Source organism: Eubalaena glacialis, chromosome 3 (assembly GCF_028564815.1).
Source record: "Eubalaena glacialis isolate mEubGla1 chromosome 3, mEubGla1.1.hap2.+ XY, whole genome shotgun sequence".
NCBI lineage: Eukaryota > Metazoa > Chordata > Mammalia > Artiodactyla > Balaenidae > Eubalaena > Eubalaena glacialis.
In genome coordinates this window covers 2,008,121-2,030,814 of record NC_083718.1, presented here as the reverse complement: position 1 = coordinate 2,030,814, position 22,694 = coordinate 2,008,121, and the positions used below count along the sequence as shown (strand labels likewise).

The window sequence follows — 22,694 nt, the reverse complement described above, 5'->3', positions numbered from 1 at the left end:
TTCCCACGTTTATATTGGCAACTAATTTAGAATGTTTGAAACACTGTGCAGAGAAGACGGAAACATCTGCGGGCTGGTTTGGCTGATGGCTGCCGGGGTGCCGTCCTGGTACAGGACCACAGAGCAGGAAGCAGGAGGCTGGGTCGTACCGTTTGGTGGAGGTTGGGACACAAGAGCAGGACTTGACGCTGTAGGAAACGGGGAGCCATCGACGCACTAAGCAAGGGGGTCACGTGGTCGAATGGCCGCATGATCGCCTGGCGGCAGGTCGGAGGATAAGTTCCCGGGACAGGACTGGGTCTGGGCGGGGGGCCAGGGAGAGGTGATGGGGTCATGGAGACGAAGACATGGGGGGTTAGCCAGTCTTGGAGGCTGATTAGATGCGGAGCGTGCAGGTAAGGGTGGACTCCCGGGCTCCTAGCACAGGTGAGTGCTGGCGTCGGAGGCTGAGGGGAGAACCCAGAGGGAGCATCAGGTGTGGCGGGGACGCCAGTGGCTCGACTTGTACACGTGGAGTCAGTAAGGCTTGTGGGGTCTGTCCCACTGGACGTCAGACACGGGGCAGTGACGCGGGGAGAGCGGGCTGCCGTGGGCAGGGACGTGCACTTGAACGGCAGGTGGAAGCTGCAGCCCTGAGCCTGGACTCGCACAGCGGGACAGGCACGTAGTCAGCATCGGGATTCCAGGACCCAGCGAGAGTCTAGGAAAGAAAATCCGGCAGAGGAGTAGAGGAGAGACGAGAAGAGAGGAGCGTCACGGTCACCCAAGAGGAGAAGCTTCAGGAAGTGATGGTGACCATAGCATGAGTGTAGGAAGAGAGACACTGGGGGGGCCCGTTGGGTTTGGACCACAGGGGATGCTGTGACCTTCGCAGGAGCAGGGTCAGTGGGGGGCGCGGTGGAGGGAGGGGCCCAGGGAGCAGGAACCCAAGGGTTTCTTGGGGTGGCTTCAAAAGATGCGGATGAGCAGTGGGCCGGCTCAGCCTCACCACACCTTCAACCAGTGCGGTCCCACCTCTGTCGGTTTGGGATGTAGGGTTTCCAGTTAGGATTTTTATTTGAAGAAAAGGTTCTACTGCCAAAAAAATCTGAAAAACCATGGATGTAGCCTCCTTGTTTAAGAACTTGGATGCAGAGTGAAAAAGAGAGTCGGGTGTAGCCAGGAAGGAAAAGCAGGAGACGGGGTCGGGGCTGGTGGTCTTTGCAAAGGGAAGACGCGTCATCCTCGGAACCTTCAAGGGAGGGGCACGGATAAACACAGAGGTGGGTGCCTTCCCAGACGTGGAAGGAAGGTAGTAAAACACTTAACTGCACTCGGCACCGCGGGGCCCTGTTTAAACAGTGGTGTAGACACCATGGGTTCTCTTGCCGCCTGAGGCAGGTGACCTGGAGATTGAAGATTTTAAGCCGAGATGTAAATAAACAATATAGAAACAATGGGATTGGAGAGGGAAATGTGTGAGCCAGAGACTGGGGTGATTCTGTGTGAGTTTCATGCCTCCTCCAGGGAAAGTGGTCGCCGGGGCTCCATCCGTCCGGGAAGCCTTCACAGAGTAGATAAATCCTTAGGAGCTGGGCGGAAGGGGATGCAGGTTAGAATGTTGTCACAGAGGTTGCACTGAGAGGATGGCTTCAGTGTACTCTCAAGACCGTCGGGGGGCGGGCGGGGGGACGGGGGCGGGGCCGCAGAACCAGCAGTGGGCTGCTTGCCCACACCGGCACCTCTTCCTACAGCTGAAACGGGAGGAAGGCAAAGCCCTGTGGCTCCTGAAGCAGACTGTGATGCTTTTCAAGAGCCCGCAGGCCCCCATCCGCCAGGCAGCCGTGTGGTTTGCAGGTATGGTGGGCCTCCCCTCTTCCTGGAGCCACCGTGTCCCTGTCCTGGGCTCCTTCAAACAGCCCGAGGAGCTGGGACAGCGGGCAGATAGGGCCTGGGGTCGTGACCTTGGAGGGCGGAGGACTGTCTGCCCCTGACCCCCACCCCCCCGTAGGAAGCTCCTGCCTGGGCTAAGCCACGTACTGGTGACTGGGCAGGGAGGCTCAGAGATTGGGGGGGTCAGCTCGATCACCCGAGGAAAAGCATCTTCAAGGCAGAGGCTACCCTCCCCCTCCCCAGCCCCATCTGCTTGGGACCCTTCAGAGAAGCAGGGACGAGGTCACTTCGACTTCAGGGGCAAAGTCTGGACCTGAGGCCAGTCGTGGGAGGGACAGACAAACAGAAGGCGGGAATGGCGGCGGTTTGGGGCAGAGGCACAGAGCAGGTGCAGCCGGGGCCCCACTGGTCCTCTGTGCCCCCCGCAGGCCAGATCATCCAGACCCTGAGCGAGGAGGAGGCCAGGGAGGTGGAGGAGACCTACGCAGGTCAGTGCAACCCCGCTGCACACCGCCCGTGGCTGTCAGATGTGGCACGGGGTTGGTGGGGTAAGCTCAGAAATGAGGGAAAGTGGGCAGACGGGCTCACAAAAATCACCACTGGGGAGGAGTGAGGAAGGAGCTTGTCTCCCAGGCATTAGCTTCGGGGCTCTGGTTGGGGCCCTCCCATCCCCCAAGTCACTCACCGCCCCTCACCCCGCTGAGCTCCAGCCGTTCATCGGCCGGGACGGTTCCTAGACCTCTTTGCAGGAGGGACACCGGCCTTTTCTCACTTGGGGGCACACGGGGGCTCCCAGCGCCTCCGTTCTGCCCGGGTCACCACCCTGTGTCCCCCGCCCATCCTTGGAGACACCCCTCCCTCCCGCCCTCCCCTCTCCCAAGCACCGCATCCCTGCCTGGCGGGCCTCTCGGTTGCTGGCTGAGTCCTCGCTCACAGCTGTGCTCTGGGGAGAGCAGGGCAGAGCCGGGGAGGGGAAAGTGGGCAGGACCTCCAGGGCTGGTCCTGGACCGGACGGGGAGCCTCAGACGCGTCTCCTGGAGCCCGGCAGGTGTGGTCCTGCTTGTGACCGGGGTGTGTGCACCCCCAGGAGGAACTCTTGCTTACATTCTACAAGCTGCCCCTTGCTGCACAGCACCGCCCCCTGCCCACGAGCCCCGGTCCCCCAGGCCCAGGCCTCCTGCTCAGCACCGCTGTGTCTGCGTTACAGCCCTGAAGCACATGCAGGAAGACCCCGACCCCGCCGTCAGCTGCCTGGCCGCACAGACCTCCTACGTCCTGGAAGCCAAGGAGAAGATGAAGGTCACCACCCCCAGCTCCTGCTTCTGTTGCGGGAAGCCGAGAAAGGCCCGTTTCTGAGCCTGCGTCCAGGCCAGACAAGACGGTGGCAGCAGTGACTGCGGCTGGGCTTCTGAGGCCTGCTCTAGACCTGGGGGGGGCATCCCTGCAAAGCCTCTATAATAAAAGGAGAGGGACCACTGGTGACCTAGTGGCTAGGATTCCGGGCTCTCACTGCCATGGCCTGGGTTCAATCCCTGGTTGGGGAACTGAGATCCCATAAGCTGTGCAGCATGGTCAAAAAAAAAAAATGTTTTTTAATTAAAAATAAAATAAAATAAAAGGAGAAATAGGGAACGTGCGAGCAGGAGGTGTTTCCTTGTCTTTCCCCTGGAGCCCATTCCCGCCCATGGGGTAGAGCTGCCTTCTCTGCAGCGAACCTCTGGGTCCAGGCCCCTCCCAGCCCCGCCCTCACTCAGCCAGGGCCCTGAGGCCAGAGCGCGGGGACTCTGGGGATACAGGGGGTGTGGGCAGGGTTCCTGGCCGTAGGCAACAGAGTGCACTCTGGCTGGTTTACGCCGGAAAGCGGCTTATTAAAGGGCATCAGTCAGCGCCTGGGAGATCGGCGTTTGGATACCGCGCTCCAGGCACAAGGCGAATCCGCAGAGCACCGCTGGGGCTGTCCCTTGGCTCAGCGCACCCCGCCCAGGTGACAGCGCTCAGGCCTGGGCATGGAAAACTTGGCCACTGTCCCTCCTGCCACGCCGAGGGGTCAGCTGGGTGAGCACCTACCGTCTCCACTGCTCCTGCTGGAACCGGCCCTGCCTGGGGCCGTCCCACCGTCCCGGGGCGGCTCTTCGTCCACGCAGGGCCACTGGCTGTTCCCATCGCCACCACCCCGCCCCCCCCCCCCCGGAGCCGGGGTGTCACCTGTTGCCCCCGACCTCAGTCAGCTGGGCCCCGGGCAGAGCTCTGGGTACAGGGACAGTGGACCCCATGTCCTACAGAGCAGGGGTCCCACGGCCCAAACTCTGGCCACAGCGAGGCGGACGCCCGGCCTGGCTCTGGCTCTGGCCCTGCAGCGCCTGGCCTCTGTCACCTGCACCCGAGCCCCCGGGGACGTGTGGAGCTCCCCCTCAGTGGCCGTCTCCACCTTCCATGCCTCCCTCTCAGCAGTGGCCATGCTCCCCGAGTTATCTGGGCCTGGGGAGTAGCGAGAGTCACTGTCATGGTTGCAAACAGACCTCAGAGGCAGCGTTAAAGCTCACGCTAACCTCGGCACTGGCCAGAAGCCTCTTCCACCCACCGCCTTTGTCACCAGCTGGCACTAGGGGCCTTTCCGGCCGCACTGTTATAGGTGGAGGTGCTTGGGGAAAGTCACAGGACTCAGTACACACTCACGGTCCCTGCCTTGCCCTCCAAAGAGCAATCCTGCTTTGCTGCAAGCAATGACAAAGGATGGATCGTATTAAAACCTATCAGCAGGTCAAGTGCATTGGTATAGGACCCGCTTCAGAGACGGCCACGCTCCTTGCCTTGGTCAAGCCAAGTTAAGGGACTCAATGGGCATAGACCAGCCCAGGAAATGGATTCTAGGGCCCTCTTGTCCTGGGATGATCTCGGCCACATCTGTTGGCTTCTGGGCCTCAGTTCCTTTCATCTGTAAATTGAGAGGTTTGGAAAAAACTATCTTTTAAGATGCCACCCAGCCCTGGCAATGAATGGCTCGTGTCAGATTCTGAGAAGTGCAAATTCCTTGCCTGGGAAAGCCGCCTGGGAACTTATATCCTAAACAGAATTTCTCTTCTTCATCCTCGTTTGTCTTCCAAGTGTTCTATAATAAACAGTTATTGGACTTCGGCGGCGGTCCAGTGGTTAAGACTCTGCCTTCCAGGGCAGGGGGCGTGTGTTCGATCCCTGGTCGGGGAACTAAGGTCCCACATGCCGTGGGGTGCGGCCAAAAATTTTAAAAAAAGAGGCCATAATAAGCAGTTATTACTCTTATAATCTGGAGAGGAAAATCCCACATTAAAAGAATAAAAAGCAATGTCCCTTAACTCGCCATTCCTGCCTCCCCACCCCTAAGTGCCTTGGCTTCTTCAAGACTTGAATTTGGAAAAACCACCTTTTGTGGCCAAAGTCTGGGGGCCGAGGGGGAGTCTGCTGAGTGCAGTCAGCTCCAGGCCCTCCGTCTTCTGGTTTCATCCACACCCCTCCCCACTGGTCCACAGCTGGCGATGCCCCGTTGTCACTTAACCGCAGTCGACAGTAGCCTCTGCCCCGAAGGGCAGAATCCTGTGTGAAAGATGGCCTGTGGGGAGCAAGGGTGGGGTGAGACCGGGTGGGAGGTGGCGTGGGTGGAGCTCGGCCAACCAGCCTAAAACAACCGGGTTCAGGAGCCACCGCTGCTCCCCAGGGCTGGGAGGCTCCCGTGCCCACCGTGGGGCTGGGGGGATGCATCTCCATCACTGGCTCAGGGTCCCCCAACTTGCCAAGCCCCTTCCTTGTGAGGACCAGGACCCTCTGGGGAGGAACTTTCCTCCACCCATGGCGACCCCATCGGCGCCATCACCTGTCACCAGCCATGGGTCCAGCTCAGCAGCAGGGCCTGTGCAGGCTGACGAAGCAGCTTGCTTTTGTATTTGGAAAACAAAGCAAAGAGAGACCCAATTGTCTTCTTAATACAGACATCAGAAAGGAAAGCTTCAAAGTGGTCGGGGGAGGGAAGAAGGTGCAGACTGGCCCCGGAGGTGGTGGTGCGGGGTGGTGGGGGAGGAGGTGTGTCGATGTGTGGTTTTCAAAAGGAAAACGTGGGTTTAAATAGTTGCTGACAGCTCATTGCTGGGCTGCCGGGATTGCTGTTCTTTCTCTCTTCATTCACTCCCACTCCCTCTTGAAATGTTTGCTCAGCATCTGTGGCCACAAGGCACCGAGGGAATACAGAAAGAAACAAAATGAAGTCAGTACCCACCACCCCACCCCACCCCGCCCAAAAGAGGGTAAACTTTATGGTATGGGAATTACATCTCAATAAAACTGTTATGAAAATGTTTTCTCTGATAGAGCTAAACCTGACAAAGTAGAGATTTGCACACAGAGCTAGAGCAGGGCATCGGGACACTATGGACCCTGAAGTGCATACAATCCTAAGTTATATGAGCATCACCGATGCCTGGAAAACCGCGGTAACGAACAGGATCTAGTGAGTTACAAGCATGAGAGCAGCTCCGTTTTACAGTAACAACTCTGTGTCTTCCGCGGTGAAGAGCACATTACAGGGTTGCTCGGCATCTCATAGACGTTTTTATGTTAAAAATGGGGCTTTTATGTTCAAAATAATGGGACGTATAGGCAGAGCACAGAGGATTTTTAAGGCAGTGGGAAAAAGAAAAGGGAATACGAGTTTTTAAGACTGAGAAGCCGTGATCTGGAAGCAAACATCACGCCTTCAGTGGAGCCGTTGGCACGTGTGACCGTTTGTGTTTCTGTCCCCTCCTCCTAAGCCATGAGGAACGGAACCGCATCTGGGGGGCAACCTGCACAGCGCCTCCCGCCCGATGGAGTGGCAGGAACGGGTGTCAACCATGACTCCGCCCTTAGCAGCTGAGATGCCGGCAAGCCGCTTTCTCTGAGATGTTTCTCATTTCAGAAAATGCAAACACCGCCTGTCACACAGGTAGTGAAAACCCGATGGACGACGCCTGGAACAGTGTCTGGAATGGAGCAGGCGCTCAGGAAACACTGGTGTCCTTGCCTCCAGCTGCGCACCTGTCCCAGGAGGGGACACGGGGAGGCTGGAGGGAACTCGGCTCCCTCAGTGAGTAAGCCTGCTCCCAACTCACGGCCTGCGTATTGACCCTCATGCTGGGCCTGGCCCAGATGCCTGCCCCCGCCCGTCACCAGCCCCTCCCCCCACCCCTGCCCCAGGGAAGGACCACCAGCCCAACATCCACAGCCCTCAGGGTCACACCACACACCACAGACAAGGGTCATTCGCATTTTATTTATGACAGCTTCTTAGAACACTCACATCTGGTCCGGGAACAGAAATGTACAGCATGAGGCTTAAATAACTTTCATACACTATGTACAGTCATTGGCGGACGTACAAAACATATATACACCTGTGCTACCACCCAGCGGAGGAGCTGAACCAAATGCAACCCTGCGCCCAGGCAGGGGATAGCTAGAAAAGAGCTGGTGGGCAGGGCAGGGCTTCACAGCAGGGGTCTTCTCTGACCCTCGGCTCTTCCCGGAACTGTCCCTGCTTCCCTGCAAGGCCCTTGGGACAGGAGTTCAAAGGGCTGGACTGCGGTGTGGTGCAGCTGGGAGCTCCTCTGAGCACTGGGGAAGGGGGAGGAGAACAAAGATGCCTTAGAAGAATCAGAACTTTCCCTGTCAACTCTATCTTTGCACATCAGAGGGTTGGGAAGGGTTTGGGAGCCAAAAGAGGAGGGACCGTGGGGGGCGGCAGCCAAGCCCTGGCTGCTTGGGGTGCAAAGGGACAGATGCGCTGGGTTTGGGCCACTTGGTGGGAAGGAGCTCAGCGCTCTGGCAGGGCAGGCCCTGGCCACACAACACGGTGATGAGCACACCGGGCGACGTGGGGATAAACGACCAGGGGGTGTGCCCGCACCCAGCCCAGACCGCTTCAGAGGATGCCCGGGAGCCAGGCCCCACAACGGTGGGAGAGGCCAGGAATCCCCGACTGCACAGCAGCCCTGCCAGTGTCTCCGCCACACCGGGTGGCATGAGCAGGTCCTGGTGACAGTCCTCCCTCCGGTGGTTTGTGCTTCAAACTCCCTCTGCCCAAGCCACCCGGCCCCTGGCGGGCAGCAGGGCCGGACCATGCCTGGACCCACAGATGGCCCCCCAAGGGGTGGAAGGCGGCACCCTGACCGCCTCAAAGGCTCGGGCGTGCTGGCCTCTCTCAGCCTCTCTCTCCTTGGCAAGCTCCAGACTCAACTCCAGGTGCCTCGGAGGAGCCAGCCCTGCAGATGGAGGCAAACACTGGCCTGGTCAATGCTGAGAGCAGAGGCCTGGCCCAGGACCGCGCTGAGAAGGCCACGGGCAGTGGCCGGAAGATGGTCCCGTCAGGGGAGCTTGCCAGCCAGCTTCGAGAGCTTTCCCAGGGCTCAGCCCCGGAACAGGATATGGGTCCAGGCCCGACAGGCTCAGTGGGGCTGGGATGGACCTGGGATCGAGCATTCAACATTTTGGGATATCGGGGATAAAGGGTGCCACTCCGGGGCCCCCAGCCCTCCAATGTGGCCTGCCTGCAGGGCCAGCCTCAAGCCTTCGGGTGGGCACAGCAGGGCAGAAGTAGTAGGATGAGTCCCGGAATTAGGACAGGCTGCGGGCCGAGCCCTGTCGGAGCGAGGGCAGCCCCTGAAGTGGGCGTCCTCGGTCTCCTGCTGGGCAGAGCCTCCTGGGAGGAGCCTCCTGGCCGGGTTTGCCCAGGCCGCCTGCCACCGCCCTGCCTTGTGCTCAAATCACAACCATTTTGTGCTTCCACATGGAGGATGCTTGTGCATCGAGGGGCGCTGGGGGCCCCCCAACCATGTACCCAACCCATCCCCGAAGGAGCGGGCAGACTTCAGTGCTCCGAAGCACAGCTGGGAAAGGCTCCCGAGACCTCAAGTTCAGAGTCAGTGCTTCCCGCCAGGACAGCAGAGCCAGCCTGCCATGAGGTAGCTGACCCATAAGAAACAGCAGAAAACGGGCAGGGACGCTGAGCACCTCTCGAGGGCCAAAGGGCCCACCTCGTGCAAGGACAGGCCTGCAGCCGCCGCCCAGTGGCCCCAGGCTGAGGCCTCCAGTCTTTTGTGTTTCTACAGTTTGTAAACAGTCATGCAGATTCTTTCTTACAGGAGGCAAGGTTGAAGCTTTCTGTTGAGGTGGGGGGAGGGCTAGGGCCCGAGAAGAGAATTGTACCCACTTCTGGGCAGCTGAGGGGGCTCCCGGCACCCCTGGGATGGCCCGGCAGGAGGGATTTCCAGTCCTGAAGACACTGTCCCGGCTCTGGGCGTGTCCCTGCCGCATGTCTGCTCCCCCCGATGTCGACCCCAAGTCCAGCAGGGGGCCCTCACAGCAGGACGGCTTTCTGAGCTGGGGGGCAGCTCGGAGCAGTGGGGACAGGGCGAGTTCTGCCCTGGCCACGTGGGGAGGGGCACCGAGGGGAGCACAGGGCCACCTCCGGAAGATCCAAAAGTCACTGCGTCCTCTGAACAGAGCTGGGGCTCCCGGCCCTCAGACTGAGTGAGGCCAGGAAGCACAAGACCAGTTAAGTTTCAGAGAAAGTGTAAAAAGAAAAAGAAAAAGAAAAAGAATGCGGATTTAACAACATCCCGGGAGCGGGGAGTCCACGGCCCCAAGGAAAGGAGAAACTCAGTGGAGTCCATCCTCACCGCTGGCCCTACAGGGAGAGACCCTGGCCCGTGCCAGTTAAGGCTTGAACGCAAGTCTCCTGAATAACCAGGGAAAGACGCCGGGGGCTCCGCCTGGCCGGGGTGAGATGCAGGGGGACTGGGGAGGGGCCAGGCCGGGCGTGCCGTCCAAGCCCCTTCATGGTGGACAGTCTTCCGAGCTGCTTCCTACGTGGCCCACTCGGGGCTCTGGGAGTGGGGACAGTGGGCAGGAGACCCCGCAGGTGAGAAGACACATGTGGCTCTGCGGGCATGGCTGGTGTAAGGCTGCCCGGGGCGGGTGCCAGGCCCCGGCGTAGGAAGGCACTGACGCGCCAAGCGGCCGGAGGCGGGGGCACTAGAGCGGCCCCCGGGTGAGGTCGGGGACGGGCCCAGGCTGCAGAGTCAAAGGGGCGCCGCCCTCCTCTGCAAAGCAAATGGGGGGGCGGCCCTGGAGGGTGGGGGGCAGATCCCCTCTGGGACTCCTGGCCCCTAAGAGCTGAAGGAACAAGCTTGTGGGAAGAAACTTCAAGTCAGTTTCCAGGAGGCAACAGCAAAAATAAAAATAAAAAATAAATTAAATAACTGAAGTACGCTGACCATCTCCCCAAAGGAATCTTTCTAGCAGCTCCACCGTGGCCCCGTCAGAAAGGGACCCAAGGAATTGCTGGGGTCCACGGGGAGTGGCCACTGGTGGCCGAGGGGCTAAGGTCAGCTGCAGGGCCAGCTGCCTACACCTGGTTTCCATGGTTACCTGAGGGCTATCTTTCTGGGCTCAGAGGCAGGTGCAGTGGCTAGGCCAGAGGATGTAGGGGAGGCCTGCTGGCCGGAGGGGCACGGCGAGGGCTGCCCCACCTCCTGGACAGAACCCCCGGGCCAAGGCTGGAGGAAGGGCGTGGCCAGCTCGGCAAGAGAACACGGGGACAGGTTGTGGGGGGGGCAGGCTGCAGGGAGAGAAATGAGGGGAAACGCCCTTTGGCTTCACAGCTTAATTAACTCCCGGACCTCCCTGTCCCCAGGAGGCGGGGGAGGGAGGGGGCAGTATCCCGTGGGAAGGTCAGGGAGAGGAAGGCGGGCAGGAGGGCCACAGCCTCTGTCCCCCGGGCGCCACCCCGCTGGGCCCCAGCTTCCCCTCTGTGCATCCCGGCTGCTGGGCCAAGGGTCAGGCTGTCCTCTGAGCTCACTCCTAGTGGGGGCCGCTGGGTACCAGGCGCCGGGCACTCCAGAACTTCACTGTCAGGTCACTGGGCGGAGCAAGAGAGGGCTGGTCAATTCCTGAAGAGGGCACAGCTGGCCACCCCTGAATGAAGCATGGGCCAGATTCCCCAACGTGCCAGGCGGGGCTGGGGCCCAGGGGCAAGCGTTGCTTAGGCCGAGGGCGGCTGCAGGGGTGGAGGGGTGCTGGGCAGAGGGAGGGGCCTGTGGTCACCAAGGCCCCACAGGATTCTTAGCACGGGTTCTCTCCGTTGTTGCTATTTTGTCTTGTCCAGGCCTGAATGCTCCCCCTCTGCTCTCTGCCACCTGGCACCCTTCTCCTGGGGGTCTGTCCCCCGTCCATGCTCGGAAAGAAGAGGGGCAGGCGGGGCAATCTCGGGGCAGGCAGGATATGCGGGGAGAGAAGGGAAGAGGAGTAAAATAATCTCGTACCGTTAAGAAGCAGCTCAGATCGAAGTGGAGAAAGAGGGGAAAGGAAAGAGGGGGAGGATGACAGAGGAGATGGGAGCAGGGAGGATGGGGGGGCAGAGAGGAGGGGGAGGGGGAGAGGAGAGCGGAGGGGGCGCGGAGGTCAGGGCAGGGTGGTGGCTCGGCCCTTTATGGCCAGGACTCGGCGAGGAAGGCAGGGGGTGAGTCCAGGGACGTAATTCCACAATTTTACCCGGCAGTCACTGTGGGAGGAGAGGCAGGAGGAGGCGGGAAGGGGGAGGCGGAGAGAAGGAACGTGGTCGGAACAAGAAGGAAAAAGAAGAGGCCGTCTGAGCAGCTGCCCCTGGGACAGAGGGCCTGGGTGTCCCTGGATGGGACCAGAGCTGGGGCTGAGGGAGGTGGGCTGCTCTGTGGTCTGAGATACCTGCACAGGGGTCAAGGCTGCTGTGTCAGGGGCAGGGAGGGCTGGGAGACGGGGGGTGGTCCCAGCCTGGGGCCCAGCATCCCCCGCGGGCGCTCCGTGAAGGCGGGCTCAGGCCAGGGGCGCCGTGGGGTCTGCTCCATGACCTGGCCCGCGGGGACAGCGCCCGGGAGAGGGTGGGGAGCGGGAGCAGAGCTCTCTGCCCGGCACCCACCTGGAGGCAGTGAAGATGTGCTTGGCGTTGGTGCAGACGGCGTTGATGGGGCTGTCGTGGCCCTTGATCTCACCAATGGGCGTGAAGTTGTCCACGTTCCAGACCTTGATGACGCCTGCGCGGCAGGCGCTCAGCAGCATGGGGCGGCCCGGGACGAAGGCCAGGGCGCACACCCAGTCCTTGTGTGCCGTGGGGATTTGCTGCGGGAGGAGCGAGCCGTGAGGGCGGGAAGCGGGGGACCCTGCCCCAGGCTCCAGAGATGAGTCCTTCATTCCTGCTCCCATGCTCGGCCCTGAGGCCCTGCACCGATAGAGAGCCCTTTAGCCCTCAGAGGGGTCGGAAGGCAAGGGGGCGACTGGTCAGACCGGGGGCCGAGAGCAGACCCTTCCTGAGAGCTGCTGCCTGAAGGCAGATGGTGGAGGCAGGAGAGGGTGCCGGCTGGCGGGGGGCACTGGGGGGAAGAGGGTGCTGGCCGGCACGGGGGGAAGAGGGTGCCGGCTGGAGGAGGCACAGGGGGGAAGAGGGTGCCGGCCGGGGGGGGGCACAGGGGGGAAGAGGGTGCCAGCCGGTGGGGGGGCACTGTGGGGAAGAGGGTACCGGCTTGCGGGGGGCACAGGGGGGAAGAGGGTGCTGGCCGGGGGGGGCGGGGGGCACAGGGGGGAAGAGGGTGCTGGCCGGGGGGCACGGGGGGAAGAAGGTGCCAGCCAGGGGGGTAAACACAGGTGGGGAAGAGGTTGCAGAACCGGCAGCCTTGGGGGGCTCTGGCCCAGGACACAGGGTCCCCAAGCCCTGCCCGGGGGACTGCCTCTCCGCAGCCCAGCCCTCCCGCCTCCACTGCACCTGCATGAGCTCCTGATGCTCCAGGTCCCACTTCTTGATGCCATTATCCCGGGAGCCACTGAACAGGACATCCCCCTGGATGGCCAGACACTCGATGCCATCGTAGTGCGGGGGCTCGAAGTTGTGGGTGGGGCCGACGGTGCCCGTCACACACTCACCCAGCTCAAACATCTGCGGAGGAGGGGCGGGAGGGAGGCCGGGTGGAGATGGGCTTCCCGGGGGACAGGAACTGGGGGCAGGGAGGCTGACTCAAGGTGGGTTTGGGGTGTGAGCTTCCTATTAAAATTTTAAAACTTTTTAATAAATAAATATAACACTACTTGTACTTTAAATAAAAACATTCATCATAACCCCACCACCCTCTTTCCCTTTTTATCCACTGCTTCCCAGTTTCCGACCCTGTACCTACGCTTGCAATGACACGATCAGGGAGCAAACAGCATCAGTGCTGACTTGTGCTCTTTGTGGGTTTTTTTCATATTTATCGTGTAATCAGTTGCACTGCATCCTGTCCTGTGGGTTTTCCCTAGTTTACCTGACTGTTATTCTACCCGTAGACATTTAGGTTCTTTCTGATTTTTCAGCATGTACAAAATCACGCTGCAATCTTGACCTTCTGCACAGACCTGGCTCCTTGGGGGTGATTTTTCAGCATAACTCCCCAGGGGTCTCATTATTTTCCATGAGTCCCAAGGCAGTGGAGGGAGAGGGACGAGGCAAGGAGGGCAGGAGGAGCACAGAGCCGCCCCCGAGCCCGGCCTCAAGGTCAAGGTCGAGGGCTTCTCTGTACCTTAACATAGTGGTCCTTGGAGCCGGTCACTACCAGGTCGTGCTGGCTGGCGGTCTGGGCGACCGTCAGGCACATCACGGGGCCGATGTGGCCAGTCAGCTTGCCGACGGGCTGGAGCCTGTAGGGGAGGAGAGGCCCAGTGTCGGGGGGGTGGATCGGGGGGACCCTGGGGTGGGGTTGGGGGTCCACCCTGGGGTGAACACGCCGGCCAGGGGACTCTCCCCCCTCAGAGCAAGATCGAGACGCAGGCACAAGCCACCTGCAACCCGGGGCTCGGAGGAGCGGCCGAGGTCCCGCCGCCCCGGGGGTCCCCTGCCCCGCCCGGGCCCCTCCCCGACCTGCTGAGCTCCCAGATGCGGACGGCGTTGCCCGAGGCGGCATACAGCATGCTGCCCGAGGGGCTGAGGGCGATCTGGTTGATCTGGTGCTCTCCCTGAGCGCTGGTGATGGTGCGGGTGGACGCAGCCGCACAGGCGTCCCCTGAGACCACCTGGCCTGAGGACCTGCCCGTGAGGGAGAGAGGCAGGGTCAGAGGTAAGGGCTGGGCTGTCCCTCGCGGGTCTCCTGGGCTGGGTCCTGGCTCCTGCCCCGCCACCAGTGCGACCCGGGCGGGACGACTTACATGAGGGTCCGGACGCACTTGGCCGAGTCTCGGATGTCCCACACCTTGATGTAGGAGGTGGACACAGAGAACACGAGCCCAGAGAGGCTGCAGTACTTGACGGAGACCACGTTGCTGGGGTGGCCCTTCAGAGCTGCGATCTCCTGCCCTGTCACCAAGTTCCACATCTTACAGCTGCGGTCTGCAAGAAAGTGGGCGTGAGCGGGGCACAGCCGTCACGGCCGGGGCCCGGGGAACTCCTGTCCCCACAGCCACCGGGGCCGCCAAGGCCAGGGGAGGTGGTCCAGGGTTGCCCAGGGGACGGGCTCCAGGTCCGGGGGCGAACACGTGCTCCCGCCTGCTCCCGTGGTGCATGGACGAGCCCAGCACTTCCCACCAGGGCTTCTCGGGCAAACGCCCACCAACACCAGGTTCACGGAGCATCGCCAGGGTGCCGGGGCTAGAATAAAGCTCCCGCGCCTGCCAATCACTGACCAAATTAACGAACGATGGCAAGCAAGTCTCAGGGGGAAAACTTGGAACCAATCAACCTCACCTAGATTCACAACCTTCTCCCTCCTGCCACACAGGTAGGTGTATACATATTTCCCGTTTTTCTATTAGCTGTCTCCTGCATAGCTGCTCTTCCTGCCGGAAGGCAACGTTTTCTGACGGTCGTTGGGACTAAGGAATCGTAGGAAGTGCGCAGCCCTAAGTGCTGGGGTTGGGGAGGGGCTGAGATGAGCAAAGGCGGGGCACCTGGCACGCTTCCTGGAGTTCAGGAGGCAGGTCTGGAAGGAGGTACTGGATGGAGACCCCAGGGCCAGCTAGGAGGGGAGGCCTGGGGCGGGGAGCCCTGAGCCCCGGCAGGAGACCCCACCTCCTCAGCCTGGCGGCGGTGATCCCGTCTCCTGGGCAGCCCGCTCTGGCAGAGGGAGCGGGAGGGCGGGAGGCCCTGACCCCACCCGGCCGGTCCGGGTTCCGCCCACCTTTGGACCCTGTGAAAAGCAGCTCGTCCGTGGCGTCCAGGCAGAGGATGGGCTTGGTGTGGCCCTCGGCCATGGAGACGCACTGCAGTGGGGCCGTCCGCGCGCCCTTGGCTCCTCCAACCGGGGTGATGATGCCCCTTCCCGGGAGAGAGGGAGAGAGGCGCCCGTCAGCCCGGGACCGTGGCCAGGCTGAGCGAGGCTCCCGGGTGAGGGACGGGCGGAGGGGCACTCGGGCTGTGGCAGGGGCTCCAGCCACAGCCCCCCAGGTCCGAGAGCTGCGCAGACGGGGGCCTGCGGTGCAGCCTCTCAGTCGCCATCCTGAGCACTTCCGGGGAGCAAGCCCGGCCAGGCACGGCCGGGGGGCCAGAACACGCGGGCGTCCCCTCCGACGCCTGCCTGACCCAGAATCCAAGACACACACGCCCCCAGGCCCCAGCCGGGCAGGGCAGAGGCCCCAGAGCTGGATGGGCTCCTCCGGCACCTCGGTGACCACAGGGAGGGTCGAGGAGTGCAGAGAGGGAGGGCGCCTAGGCCGCCACACCCATGCAGAGACGCGCGCATGCAGGCCTGCACGTCACCCCCACCTGGGCCCTTTTGGACCAGTGAGGTCAGATCCGTGACTGCCATTTGCAAAGGGCTAAGTCCCTCTGGGGAGCCCTGCTCAGCTCTGTGGGAAGAATGTGCAGGCCCCTCTGGGGAGTGAGGCTCCGTGCAGCTGGTATAGCCCCCTCCTCCCCACGAACACTCAAGAGACGAAGGAGGCCTGTCCTGAGTGGGCCTGAGGACTTCGCTACACACCAGCCTCCTGCAGGGCCTGAGGACTTCGCTACACACCAGCCTCCTGCAGGGCCTGAGGATGAGGATTTTTTTCCCACTGAGGGTCTTTGGGAACGAGCCCCTGGCCAAGTCACGTGCACGTCTGAAACGTGGCCTATTCTTTCCAAAGACAGCGCCGCCCCTGTGGCCGAGAGCGCCTGATGTGACCAATGTCCTGCCCTGCCCGCAGCTGCTCAAGAGCCCCCGGACTCCACCGGCACCCCCAAGGATGGCGGTCGGACAGGCCCAGCTGTCCCCGGTGTCGCAGGCACATGAACAGCCCCACCCCCCAGCTCCCCGCTTCTGACGCTGGCTTGGGCCCAGGGGAAGGAGCCGGGGAAGGAGCCCAAGACAGCAGTGGGAAGACCCCGAGTTAAAAGGATAACCCTCCGCCCATGGGAGGGGCCAGGGGGTGGGGGGGTGGCTGGCAGCCTTGCAGCCAGGGGACGGTTACAGAGGCGTCACCCCCGGGGGCAGGGACGGTGAGTGGCGGTCGCCCTGGAAGAGCAGGGGGAGCCCTCAGCCCAGGGTGGCCCTTTCCCAGCCGGGGCTCAGGCCCACCAGGCCCTGGGACTTGCTCCGCGTTACGGGCAGCGGGAGGGGTGTGCGTGTGTGCGTGTGTGTGCACGGGGCTGGCTGAGGGGAGAGAGGTCTCCTGGTACTCCTGGTCTTCGGGCCAGGAGACATGGGCAGGGCCACTTCTCGTTCAGAGCCAAGGTCGGTGAGGGAGCCCCCGATACTGAGCAGCACGACCCTCCAGCAGCCTCTCTCCAGGGGTCCGGCCCCCCAGGCTCCCTGCCCGCCCCTCCCACCCAGTGACAAGCCATCAGCAGCCATATGCCCTCCCCGAGCCCCCAGCTCCAGCCTGGCGCAGTCAGAGGCCACGAAGCACCCACGAGAGAGGAACCAGGGATGAGAACGGCAGGAGGGGGTCTGGGGGAGCCACGGAGAGGAGGGGCCGCATGCTGAGGCCAGGGTGCGGGGGAAGGGGGACAGAGAGGGAGCAGCGAGCCATTCTGTGTACCTCAGGACCTCCGACAAAGAGGAGTCGCTGTCATCAGACCTGGGGGCAGAAAATTAGCTGGATTAGGGGGAGAGAGGGACACACACGAGGGAGCAGAGGCGGCAGCAGCGTGGGGAGGTCAGAGGGTGGTTATTCTCTGCAGGGGGAGCGGAGAGAGGAGAGGAGGGAGGGCCTGAGGGCAGCGGAGAGGAGGTGGGGCAGGCCGGGGAGCTGGGGATGCCCCTCCGCCAACAGGGCGGGGATGGGGGCAGGGAGGGCGGAGGGGAGACGGGCCTTGCTGGTCCCAGGATCCCGGCTGCCTCATTGCACCAGCTGGGGGCCCCCTGCCCCCTGAGCGACGCTGTGCCTGCTCCCACTCCTCCCAGGGGCAGGCCTCTCCCAGCAGTGCTTCGAGGGCCTGCTGAACCCCAAGCACTGGCCCCAGGAGCCGCTGGACGGTGCCCGGGAGCTGGCTCTGCACACACATGGGCCCAACACCCGGGCCACCGGGCAGGACCGGGGTCTGGAAGCCCCCGGGGCTGGGATGCCAGGGTCCCACCCAGAGCTGCTGAGAGGGACCTGTGACTGTCAAGGTGTGGGGGGCACCCTGGCTGGTGTGAAGGGCCCCTGGCTGGCATGCGGGTCCCTTGGCTGGCATGGGGGGCACCCTGGCTGGGGTGAAGGGCCCCTGGCTGGTGTGAAGGGCCCCTGGCTGGCATGGGGGGCACCCTGGCTGGCATGGGGGTCCCCTGGCTGGCATGGGGGTCCCCTGGCTGGCATGGGGGTCGCCTGAATGGCATGGGGGTCCCCTGGCTGGCATGGGGGGCAACCTGGCTGGTGTGAAGGGCCCCTGGCTGGCACGGGGGTCCCCTGGCTGGCATGGGGGTCCCCTGGCTGGCATGGGGGGCACCCTGGCTGGTGTGAAGGGCCCCTGGCTGGTGTGAAGGGCCCCTGGCTGGTGTGAAGGGCCCCTGGCTGGCATGGGGGGCACCCTGGCTGGCGTGGGGGTCCCCTGGCTGGCGTGGGCCGGGCTCGCTGCTGTCCTCCCGCAAGGGGGGCCACGGCAGGTTTGGGGCAGGAGCAACGTTCTGCCTGTGTGAGGAGAGGTGATGTAGGCAAGGACTAGCACTTTGTAGCCTGGGCTCCGCCAAAGGACAGAGGAGCTATTAGAGCCGAGAGGAGCCCTCCGGGGGCTGCAGAAAGTTGGGTGTCGGGGGTGCCCAGCAGTGTGGGGGGCCCGGAGGGGAGCACAGGAGGGCGGGGCCTCCTCCTTCGCCAATGCGGAGCCCCACAAGTCAGAGATCCCAGGTTTGGGCCCAACTCGACTGCTTTCTAGGTGTCCCGGGGCCTCTGAGCCTCTCTCCTCTTTGTAAAGCAGGGAAGGCAGTCCTCACAGCTGGTTTATGTACTTCCAGCGGAATCCCGTGTGTGCAAGCCTGGGGCGGCGTTGGGGGGCGGTGCCCACCACACTGTGAGGTAAGTGTCCAGCGGGAGCGGTCAGTAGGGGTGAGCTGACCCCACCATGTGACAGAAACGGGGTCTCCTTCTGCAGGGACCCTTCAGAAGGGTGCTGGGGCATGGCCTGAGCATTAGCGGGGGCGGGGGGGGGGTGCGTGACTGAAGCTGAAGGAAGGGGCTCCAGAGAAGAATCAGAATCAGCAGAGGAGGCAGGGGCGGCTCTGGGTAGGCCCTCGGGGTGCCCGACTGCCCGGGCTTGGCCCTGTGGCTTCCTTCGTGCCCTCTCCTGCGGTCCCCACACGCTCAGGGGACGGGAGGGGTCCACAGTCAGCACAGAAAGGGCGGAGGTGCCGGGAGAGGGGCCAGCACAGCATGCCTAGGGTCTCCCCGCTGCCTGCCTGCCTGCGGCGAGGACCCGCCCACAGCCTCCCTGTCCCCTCTGCGCCCCCGCCCCCCTGCGCCCGGCTCTTACTTGTCCAGTGCTGACCCTTGGCTCTGGTTACTGGTGAGACGAGAGAAGACGTTTCGGTCGTTCCGGGGCCGAGTGGGAGGGGACGAGGGGGGCGTGAACCCCACGTCTGTGGACCTGGCAGGTGAGCAGGACAGAGCAGCATCCGTTAGTAACCGCACCTCTGCCCACGGGCATGCACTCGCGGGGTCACCTGCACCACCTTCCGTCTGGTTGTAAGGCCTGCAGGGCAGGGGGGTCCTACGGCCCAGCTCCTGCTTAGCCCCCGGGGGCTGGTCCTCGTGATCCGTGGGTTCCGCATTTGGGAATGAATTCACCTGCTCATCAAAGCCTATCTGTCAGCCCCAAACAATACCCCCAGGGCTTTCCTGGCCATTTGCAGGCACGAGGACCCAAGCGCACATCTTCCCAGCTGAGGTCAAAAGAGGCGGCCCTACCTCCCTCACAGTGTACACAGCGCCCTTTCCAGTCTATTTAGTGTCATGCTTGTCATATTTTTGTGCTTTTGGTTGGTGATTTCAGTGTTTAAAATGGCCCTGAAGATGGTGCTGCAGGGCCACCTGGTGACCTGAGCTCAAGGAAGCTGGGACGTGACTTACAGAGAAAATACGTGTTAGATGAGCTTCGTTCAGGCGTGAGCTCTAGGGCTGTTGGCCCTGAGTTCAATGTTAATGAGTCAACGGTACATATTGGATTAGGTGTCTTTAAACAGAAACTCACATGACGGGCTGATGCAAACGCTGGGACCAGAGGCCCCCAGGAGCCCAGCCCTGTATTTCCCGGGAACAACGGCTCAGGATTCGCTAAGTCGTGTTCACGGTGACTTGACAACACAACTGCCACAAACAGCGTGACCTGATCTCCAGGGAAGAGTCCAAGGCCTCATGGCGCCACCCCTTCCAGCACCCACGACCCTGCTCTTTGGAAGGTGGTCCTCAGGTTCAGCCCATCCTCCTTCCCTTTGGAGGGTCATCACGAGTCCAGCCTACATTCCCCCCAATTGCAACTCAGTGTGTTCTCTCTGTCACGGGGGGCGGGACGGTCTGTGGGGCCCCGGGTACACAGATGTCCTTGCAACTCCTCCCACCAAAGGCCCATCTGCAGCCACGGGCATGGGCGGCTGGACCGGAGGGAGGGACAGGAGCATGTCCCCCTCCCGACAAGGCAGGTGCATGAGGTCATCCTGAGCCCCTGTCCTTCTACTACTTCGCTGTGTGACCTGGGGAGGCCAACAAACATCTCTGAAAATTAAGGTGGCCCTGAGAGGCATCGGGAGACCCGAAGAAGCCCGTGGGGCCCCATGAGTGGCTGGCCGGCTGGGGACTGTCCTCGGTCCTGCATCCCATCCCAGGACTGTCCTTACTCACCTACACTCCGCCCACAGGACAAGACCTTGAAAGGGGCTGAGGCCTTCCAAGGACCCCTGGCCGTGAACGGGGCTGAAGCCCACTGGTCCCGTGACCAGTCCACACCACTGCAAATCCGCCCACGCTGAGCTCACGGCAGCCGGCAGTTTTTAGCAGCGGCCTTGGCCACCAGCTCAGGTGCTTATGGAGAGATTGTTTCCTGAGCTGCAGCTGACAAAGTGAGGAAGGGGCCGTGCGGGGAGCCGAGCGGGGCCGGATGAAAGCGTACACGACCGTCTACAGTGGGCCTCCCAGCGATTCCCGCCCCCAGGGTCTAGAACATGTCCTCACCTGATGGGCTGCCCTCGGTCGTATGACTTCCTCCGGGTCAGAGGGGACGTCTCCGCTCCTCGAGACTGCCGGGGGCTGGAATGCAGGGTCCAGTGAGGCCCAGGCCCACCTCCCGGTCCCACCCATCCCCCTACCCCCAGGCTCCCTCCTTACAAAGTGCTCCCTCTGGTGGGCAGGCTGATGGTCCGAGAGACCTTGTCCCGGTAGTAGGGGTCTCGGATGGAAAAGCCCACTCCGTCCTCTTTGATCTCCACGAGGGAGGCCAGGGACTTAGTGATGTTCTTGGTGGACACGTCCAGCGGGGGGCCCAGGCACTCGGCAGACACGGCCTTCATCTGGGCGGACAGCTTGGGCTCACCCTGAGACAGGAAGGGCTGGGTGGACCCACTGCCCAAACACGACGGCACGGAACGGGGAGCTGGGGGAGTTCCAGCGGGGAGACGTGCCTCCGGCCTGAGGCAGAGGAGGTGATGGAACGGCCCCGGCAGACACGACCCAGACATGTCTCCCGAGGCTTCTGGAGAAGCCAAACCAACAGGAAATAACTCTGCTGCCCTTCTTTAGACTTTGCAAACAGAATGCCAGGCTGACCTCCGCTGCTCACCGCTAATCAGTTACTCAGAGGCTGTGCACAGGTCACTGCTCCCAGTCTGCAGGGTCTTCCCTTCTCTCTTTAGTGAGTCCTGTTTCGTGGTTCCATCTAGTCTAGTAATTGCTCCCTCAGTGTCAGACAGACTCCCTCCCTGCTGAGTCAGTAATCCGCATGCAGTAACTAGACATCCAAGGTTAGTTAGTCTTTGACTCAGAGCAGGAGGCAGAGTCTTGGTGGGGAAGAGGGTGAGTTCTGAAAGCGAGGCCTCGGGCTGTGATGATGTCACTCCACCCATTTCAAAAGGAATGGGCTGTAACGGGTCACACATCTGGGCACCCTGACCCTTTCCAGGTTAGACCCTTCTTGGCCGCCGCATCCCCAGCTGGAGGCAATACTGGGTTGGGGCTGAGGGTAGGGGTAGAGCCCCAGGAAGGTGGGGACCAGGCTGCGGGGAGCCCCCCAGCCGCCTTCTGGTGGGGCTCACCTTGAACTTGAAGTCGTCATGGCTGGTGGAGCCTTTCATGGTGAACGACTGGGAGAAGCTAAGGAAAAAGCAGAGGAGGGTCAGGATGGCGACAGCTGATGTCCCGGTTCCCTGGGACTTAGGTTCATGGGTACCAAAGAGCCCCCAAGCCCAGGCTGAGCCCTCGACCCTCCGGCAACCCCCCAACCCAGCCCCAGGCACATGCTCGCTCCCAACCTGGAAACTCACCTCCCCTCTGAGACCTCAGACACCTCCTCATCTGTGCTGGCGTAGCCGTTCTCTGCCGGGGACGAGGGGGCCAAGGGGTGAGGCCCCGACCCCTCACCCGCCCTCCCACCCCTCACCCTCTGGGATCCGACCGCGGCTTCCGGGAGCCTGGGGGAGGGAGGGTCTCTGCGGCGGGAGGCAGGGAGCCCTGGGGGTCCCTGGGGGCCCCGAGGCCTGCCCCCCGCCCTGTACCCTGCTGCACGTTGTGGATGAGGGCCTGCAGCTCGGGATGGGCCTCGGCCTTCTCGCGCAGGGCGTCGAGCAGCAGGTGGTTCTGGGAGGGGCCCGCTATGTCTGTCTGCCTCAGCCGTCCCTCCAGCAGCCGGATCTGGGCCTCCTTCTGGGCCACCTGCAGCCCCTGAGGGTGGGGAGCAAGGAGGCCTGGGGTTACCCCTCCCGGCCTGGGGCTGTGGGGACCGCCGTCACTGCCCTCCCAGAATCTGCTCCCAACCAGACGCCTCCCCACTAGCTCCCAGGCCCCAGCCTGTGCCCATCACAGACCTGCGATGCATCCCAGCCCCCTTAACCTCCCCCCATCCACGCTGTGGGGCACACTCCCTGTTATGGGCAGAATCGTGTCCCCAGAACGCAGATGTAGATGCTGTAACGTCCAGGAGCTCAGAACGTGACTGTGTTTGGAGATGGGGTCTTCAGGAGATGATTAAGTTAAAATGAAGTCTCTAGAGGGGGCCCTCATTCCTATGACCGGTGTCCTTATTAAGAGGAGGAAATCAGGACACAGACACACACAGAGGGAGGACCTCAGGAAGGGAGACGCCGAGCCTACAGGCCCAGGAGAGAGGCTCAGAGGGACCCGCCCACACCTCGATCTCTGACCCCCAGCCTCCAGGACGGGGA

At 62.4% G+C, this 22,694-nt stretch overlaps 1 protein-coding gene across 1 annotated transcript in view; it reads right to left on the bottom strand.

The window, feature by feature from the left end:
* Nucleotides 1–10,655: 10,655 nt before the first annotated feature.
* Nucleotides 10,656–22,694, bottom strand: part of KIF21B (kinesin family member 21B) — a 41,055-nt gene continuing 29,016 nt past the window's right edge. Inside the window, exons 22-35 of the mRNA XM_061185248.1 lie at nucleotides 22,029–22,194; nucleotides 21,798–21,849; nucleotides 21,570–21,627; nucleotides 20,647–20,852; nucleotides 20,494–20,568; nucleotides 18,800–18,913; nucleotides 16,891–16,929; nucleotides 15,051–15,187; nucleotides 14,083–14,263; nucleotides 13,799–13,963; nucleotides 13,461–13,578; nucleotides 12,671–12,841; nucleotides 11,831–12,030; nucleotides 10,656–10,795 (exon numbers count right to left, since the gene is read on the bottom strand). Of these exons, the coding sequence (XP_061041231.1) occupies nucleotides 10,738–10,795; nucleotides 11,831–12,030; nucleotides 12,671–12,841; nucleotides 13,461–13,578; nucleotides 13,799–13,963; nucleotides 14,083–14,263; nucleotides 15,051–15,187; nucleotides 16,891–16,929; nucleotides 18,800–18,913; nucleotides 20,494–20,568; nucleotides 20,647–20,852; nucleotides 21,570–21,627; nucleotides 21,798–21,849; nucleotides 22,029–22,194 (1,740 nt within the window). The 3' untranslated portion in view covers nucleotides 10,656–10,737. The remainder of the gene's footprint in view (nucleotides 10,796–11,830; nucleotides 12,031–12,670; nucleotides 12,842–13,460; nucleotides 13,579–13,798; nucleotides 13,964–14,082; nucleotides 14,264–15,050; nucleotides 15,188–16,890; nucleotides 16,930–18,799; nucleotides 18,914–20,493; nucleotides 20,569–20,646; nucleotides 20,853–21,569; nucleotides 21,628–21,797; nucleotides 21,850–22,028; nucleotides 22,195–22,694) is intronic.